This window comes from Xiphophorus hellerii, chromosome 22, assembly GCF_003331165.1.
Source record: "Xiphophorus hellerii strain 12219 chromosome 22, Xiphophorus_hellerii-4.1, whole genome shotgun sequence".
Lineage (NCBI taxonomy): Eukaryota > Metazoa > Chordata > Actinopteri > Cyprinodontiformes > Poeciliidae > Xiphophorus > Xiphophorus hellerii.
This window is the reverse complement of record NC_045693.1, coordinates 2004368-2011293: the sequence shown is the minus strand read 5'-3', so window position 1 is coordinate 2011293 and position 6926 is coordinate 2004368. Positions and strand designations below refer to the sequence as shown.

Below are 6926 nucleotides of genomic sequence, written 5' to 3'. Positions count from 1 at the left end.
CAGCTGCAATCAGCGCTGCTGCTCTGCTCTGATTACTGCAGTGATTAAAAGTGGGAGCCGTGACCTCCGCCGGGTCTGAGGGCCGCTTCCCGATCAGAGGCAGAACGGGTCGAACGCAGGATGAAGAGCTGCCTGTCGTTGAAAACTCCTCCAGCCGCAGATCATCACTCTGTAACCATGCTACATGCTAGCTCAGCTGCTCTACAAACACACTCTTTACTCTCAACAGATTGCTGTGATGGTTCTTATGTTTGGTAACAAAAATCTCAAACATAATCTTTATATTCAACCATAATTTATAGATAAATATTGATATCAATTTATCAGTTATAACAGATGAAGAAATGCATAAGCACAGACAATCAAGAACTTTATACCAAATTAAAAACCAAGTTAAAGACTAAATATGTTTACAACATCATGAAAAGAATATTATTTATACAATAATTCATTAAACACATAAATTGAGGTGAGAAGCTTGTTAGCCTGTTTCAAAACAAACAAATTTTTTTATAAAAACTTTTCATTTAAATGTTTTAATTTAAAACTTTTAAATGCCTTAAAAAAAAATAATTTCTGGAATTAATGAATTTCTGTCATTTCTCTGACAAGTTTCATTTCCTCACTTTAATTATCCTGATATAAAACACTTTTCACAAAAATAATAACTGCCGTTTCATGGTATGTCACAAAGTGCCAAATGAAAAGATTCTTCAAAAATATGTTCAATATTTTAAAAAATTACCAAAATATTTTCATCTGTATAATTTTATTATTGTATTTCTAAGTTTCAAGTTTTTTTCACGATTTTATTTTAAACTTTTAGTTTGTATTTTTGTGAGGATGAAGAAAAGCTGCATCTCCTCAGGATCATCCTGGACCAATAAAGTGTTTATTGTTATTATTAAAATATGAATGAATGAAAATCTTAAAATATATCAACGTCAAATGCATATAAACTGGTTTATCTTTCTGTTTTAGCCAAAATCTCAGCGAGTCTACAGGGGAAACATTATTCTGCACCATGTAATCTTTACATGCAGTTTTGATTTATTGTTTAATAGCAATGATTCCTGTTCGGCTGCAGAAAAGTTCCTGCAGCTTTCTGGAACAAACAAGAAACAAAATAATATGAAGAATGTAATGAATGTGCTTCAGTCTTTACTGATAATGATTCTTTTATTTCACTTAACACCAAAGAACAAAATAAGATAGAGAATTAAAATTTTATAGCAACAAAACTAAAACAAAGAAGGAATGAGGTGAATCTGCAGCGGATCGGATCAGAAATGGCCTCAGGCTGCATCAGCTTTCATCTCCAATGTGTCAAAGAAAAGAAAATTCTCATTACGTCGTAAATATTCTAGCAGGAGGCTTGATGGCTGGAGTCACACAGACGTGCAGTCAGAGATCAGAGGAAGTAAAGCTGCTCGGCTCACATAGACTGAAAGTTCAGAGGAAAAATAAAAATTATTTTTCCTTTTTAAACATCCCGACCTGAACAGGCTGGTTTCATCCCAAAATCTGGTTTCATCCCAAAATCTGGTTTCATCCCAAAATCTAATCCAACAGAATTTTTCGAGTTAATTGATTTTCTTTCATTGAAATTACTTGTTTCTGAGAACTTAATATAATTTTTATTCAGGGATTATCAGAATATTCTGGTATGAATCAGATGTGAAGCCTCAGCCTGCGGTAAAGCCCAGCTGGAGGTCACGGTGCGGCCGGAGGTCACGGTGCGGCGCCCTGAGAGCTTCGCTCCGTTTCAACTCAACACCGACTGAAGATGAAAGAACAACCAGAGACTCGCTGTAAAAACACTCAGACAACAAAACCGCCTTACAGACCTGAGCCTGTTCACTTCCATTCATCTATAAAACGTTCCAGGATTACATCTGATCGTGTTGAAAATGAAGAATCTGTTTTACTGAACAATTTATTATTCCTACTTTGTTTTATATTACTATAAAAGTAACTATTACTATTTCATGTTCTATCCTCTTAGCTTCATTTAACAGGAAAAAACAAAAAGAAATAGTCTTACAGGTCAATTAGTAGTTTGTTAGGAAAAGGTCAAAATAAGTCCGATAAATTACACTAAGCTGTGATGTAGAACAGCGAGAATAAGAAGAGAAACAAAAAATATAAAAGTGAGGATTCATTGATCAAAGCAAAGGTTGATTGACTGACCCATAGATAAAAAATGAAGGTTGACTGAGGTCAATGCTAAGGTCACTGCTAAAGTTAGCTTCTATTAAGGAAAATAAACTGACTGAACATTAACGGTCATGTAAAGATCTGGATGCCTGATTTGTCCCCAAATGAAGGATCTGAATTCATGTTCAAGAGTAAATTTTTCATTTAAAATCCTTAATGGAGATTTAGAAATTTCAAATAGATTTAGTTTATTTTGACATAGTGACAAACAAAACAATCTGTGACAGAAAGTTAGCAACCAAAATGACACACAACAGCTACTGATTGGTCATTCATGTACACATCCCTGTACCCTCTAAGTGACCCTAACCCTTTTTGTTCTCCTCGGGTTTCCATACTTCAGAGATGTCAGCTCGCCTGCGGCGGCCATCTTGGTTTACAGCTTTGAGTTAGGTAAACTCTGAATATTAGGGTCAGACTAAGATTTCTGTTTTTTATTAAGAGAATAAAATTATAATATTACAAGAATTCACTCATATGGCAATAGAGGGTAAAATAATGTGAGGATAAAGTAGTAATTATATGAGAACTCCAACATAAAAAATGAGGAATGTTTAATATTTAATAGACACATTTTAACACATTAGCATGAAATTATTATCCAGAGTTTTACATGATCGACCAAACAAGAAACAACCAGATGAACAGATTTGCTCACATCAGATCATAATCCAAGCTTTTTCTCATAAAATGACTTTTTCTCTGGTAAAATTGTGTCTATCCTGCTAATTTTATGATTATATTCTCCGTCACAGGAGGGACGACCGACATAAAAGCCACAGTTTGAAAATACTTTGTCATTTACAATTTCTTCTGGAGAAAAGAAAATAAGAAAAGAATCTGTTAAAATCAGGAATCAGATCTGGTATGAAACAAATCAGAGTTTCTAGTTTTAAGCCCATCAATGCTACCCTGGACCGATGAGTTCTGCCTGGTCCTATCCGTCCTGATGGACTTGTCCTGGTATGAAAATCTCGTTGTCCAGTTCTGCTGCTGACGTCATGGGTGTGATGGTTTCCAGAGAAATCTCCGCGTTGTCCTCCAGCTGGACGGCGGCCGGCAGCAGCAGCAGCCTGTCGCGGCTCGAAGAGCCGTTGGAGATGTTGGACTCCTCGTCGAACCGGGCGCTCATGTCCTCCAGGCGGTCGTCCAAGGTCATGCTCAGGTTGCGGGGCCGCTGCTGCGGCTGCGCGGGAACCAGCGCCTCCTTGTGGAAGGTGGTGTCGTGGTGGTAGGAGACGAGCTCGTTGCTGAAGTTCACAGCTTCCACCGCGTTGTTGGAGCAGATGCGGTTGCAGCCCAGGATGGTGGCGAAGGCCCGGCGGAAGTCCGCGTTGAAGGCGTAGATGACCGGGTTGAGGGAGGAGTTGGCCCAGCCGAACCAGACGAACACGGTGAAGGTGGTGTCGCTGACGCACGGCGGGTCGCAGAACGGGACGGTGCAGTTCAGGACGAAGAACGGCAACCAGCAGAAGACGAAAACCCCCATGATGATCGACAGAGTCTTCAGAACTTTGGTTTCCTTCTTGAACGAAGACTTGAGCGACGCCTCGTCGGCGGCCCGGTGCTGCTGCTGGTTCCTGGTCACGCCGTGGCCCTGGTTCTGAGCCTGCTCCGCCGCCCGCTCCAAAGACGCGATTCTGCGGATTTGGGTCTGAGCGATCCGGTAGATCCGGGTGTAAGTGGCGATCATGATCAGAACCGGGATGTAGAAGCTGATGAGGGACGAGGAGATGGCGTAGGTTTTGTTCAGGTTGGCCACGCAGCTCATGGAGGCCGAGGCGCTTCCGGTCAGGTTGGTGGAGTTTGTCCAGTTCCTGTCCAAGATGGCCGCCACTTCCGCCATCACCGCGCCGTCCTCCTCCAGAGCCCTGTGCCAGTTCATCTGCACCGGAATCAGGGAGATGAGGATGGACAGCGTCCACGCCACCCCGATCATCACGAACGCCACGCGGTGCGTCATTTTCCGCTCGTACTTGAAGGGGCTGGCGATGGCCCAGTATCGGTCCACGCTGATGATGCACAGGTTGAGGATGGAGGCCGTGGAGCACATGATGTCGAAGGTGATCCACACGTCGCAGAAGCCTCCGAACAGCCAGCTGTCGGTCACCTCGGTCACGGCCTCCCACGGCATCACCAGCACGGCCACGAACAGGTCGGACACGGCCAGCGAGATCACGAAGAAGTTGGTGACTTTGGACCGCAGGTGGCGGAACTTGATGACGGCGGCGCAGACCAGCGTGTTCCCGAGCAGCGTGGACACGATGAGCAGGAAGAGGATGCAGCCAATCAGGACGCGCAGTCCGTTCCCACTGACGCCTTCCTCCTCTTCCTCACCACCCATCCCGTCCAGTTCGGAGAGAACTTGGCTGAAATTACTCCACACCGTGTAGTTTTCCATTTAACCAGCAAAGAGAAGCAGATCTAAGAATTTAAACTCCTCTCTGAAACTCGCTTCTCTCCATCCTCTGAAATAAACCAGAAAATCTGCAGATTTCCTCCGTTTGTCTCCCAGAATCAGAGACAATTCGGTCCAAAGAAGCAGGAAAAACCTCAGAGGACAGAAACAAGTGACCGCTGCTGAGTCCGGAGGTTCGGGTTCGAGGGAAACCGGTTGGTTCCGTGTTTGGTGGCAGACTGAGTCACAGTGGACTCACCTCCGCTCTGCGCTCTGTCCGCTGCAGGTAACAGATTCCTGTCACCCAGCGGTTCCCGCTGCTGCAGCAGCTGCTGCAGCAGCATCATCATCCTCCCCGTTCCTGTTCTGACGGCGCGCAGAGGAAACGGTTCCGACAGGATTTTAATAAAAACTATTCATTAGACAATTAAAACATTTCTATCATTTCTATCTGTAGATTCTTTCCAGCTTGTTGCTTCAGCTTTGATTTTCCAATCACTTTTAATAAAAGAAAATATTAAAACGAACCAAAAACAAAATGTAAAAAACGAGTCATTATTTTCTCTTAATATTTTAACTGATTTAAATAAAATTTTATTCCATTTGTCTTTATTTTATGTCAGCGTTTTAATACATTTATCTGATTTTATCTTTTATTTTGGTCATCCTGATTTTATTATTTACATTAATTTCTTTATTTTATTCCTCATTCTGTATGTTGCAATAGATCAGAATTTATTTTATTTTCAAATTATTCATATTTCTATGTTGTTTAGAAATGATCAGTCTTGTTTCATAGATCGATCACAGGCAGCTTCTGAAAAAACATTTTTCTTTTCCCGGTTTTTCCTCTTTTCTGTTTTTGATGCACTGAAAATGAGATGCTCGTGGTTTTTCCTCAGATTAATCCTTAATGTTGTTATTTTTGTTTGGTCTCTGGATTTGCTGCTCAATCATGAAGGTTGCAGCTTTTTAACAGAATATATTATTGATCTCATTATTATCAGTAAAATCGTCTGTGCAGAAATAACATAAACTGATCCTCATCCTCCGGTCCACTGATTATTGATTTTTATATTTAATACAATGATTAACCTCTGTTCGTTGTGTCTTTTAAATATGTTATATTCTAAATATTAAAAAAGCAGGTGACTCTTTTCATTCTGCAGCGCCCTCTGCTGGCTGAATTCAGTTAATTCCAGGAAAGTTTAGAAACGTTTTGCTTCTGGTTATAATCATGTTCATAAATTAATTTTATCCTGCATGGTTAATGTATTGAATCAGCTGTGAAGGTGTTTTGTGACATTTTGTAGAGTTAAACCTCAAAGGGACAGAATCATTTTTATAAATCAAATGATGATTGTTTATTATTTTAACAATAAATTATTGGGTGAAAATATTAAATCACGAAAGAATTAATTCATTAAATTTCTCCAAATTAGTTTTATTTTTGAGGAATCTGTTCAGAGGGAAAGATTTTTATATTTCATAAATGAATAATAAAGTTAAAAATGAGTCAAGCTGTTCAATTTAATTTTTTTTTGCTCTTCTTCAGCCAAATTCTGATAAATTTCTTTTAACTGCACATAAATTGAAGACTGAACGTAAGCAGCAGAATTATTATTATACAAAAATTGTTGCTTTTGTAAGCCGTGATGATAGATTTATCCACAAGGTGGCGCCACTTTTCTTCTCGCACAGAGTTTTTATTGGTTGTTTTCAGGTCATTTTCTTTCTCGTTGGTCTGGGAGGAAATAAATCATCATAAAATAAAAGTATTTTAAATACAACAGTGTATTTATGTAAATCTGTTGTACCGTTTATGACTTTGGCTCCATGTTGTGGTGAAACTTGTTTTCAAAATGTTTAGGAAGGTTTTGGTTTAGAAACAGAATATTTTATTTAAGTTCATAAAAATTGTTTAATTTGACATTTTTGTGTTGTTTTGTTATCAAAGTTACCATGGTAACCAGTTAGATTGTAAAATCCTTTACCAAAGTTCAGTTTTCTTTGTTTATTAGCAAACTGAAGATAAACTGTGAATCTTCATATGATTCTATTAAACTAAAACACCTTCAGTAACTCCAGTCTTACCAGGAGTTTTCAGCTTCATACTTTGTTTGTAAGGTTTTAGAAACATTATCTTGGTTGTGTAGTTTGTAAGGATGTGAGCATCGGAACCTGTTGGCTTGTCGTAACGTGTTGAAAATATTTCTGGAAACAAAAATGTAATGAATCGGTTTGTGATATTTTCCACGATGTGTCATCAGTTTCTGTCTTAGTTTTAAATCTCATGTCAGATATAACTCAG

The 6926-nt window shown here is 39.5% G+C and overlaps 1 protein-coding gene across 1 annotated transcript; it reads right to left on the bottom strand.

Moving 5' to 3' along the window:
• Positions 1–2653: 2653 nt before the first annotated feature.
• Positions 2654–4986, bottom strand: LOC116712838 (D(1)-like dopamine receptor). Its single transcript, XM_032552679.1, has one exon. It carries the CDS (start codon positions 4616–4618, stop codon positions 3155–3157), a length of 1464 nt encoding a protein of 487 aa, XP_032408570.1. The 5' UTR covers positions 4619–4986; the 3' UTR covers positions 2654–3154.
• Between the last annotated feature and the right edge of the window lie 1940 nt (positions 4987–6926).

Bases quoted from the DNA above. Each gene is read 5' to 3' on its own strand.
- LOC116712838 (XM_032552679.1), bottom strand. From the start codon at position 4,618: ATGGAAAACTACACGGTGTGGAGTAATTTCAGCCAAGTTCTCTCCGAA.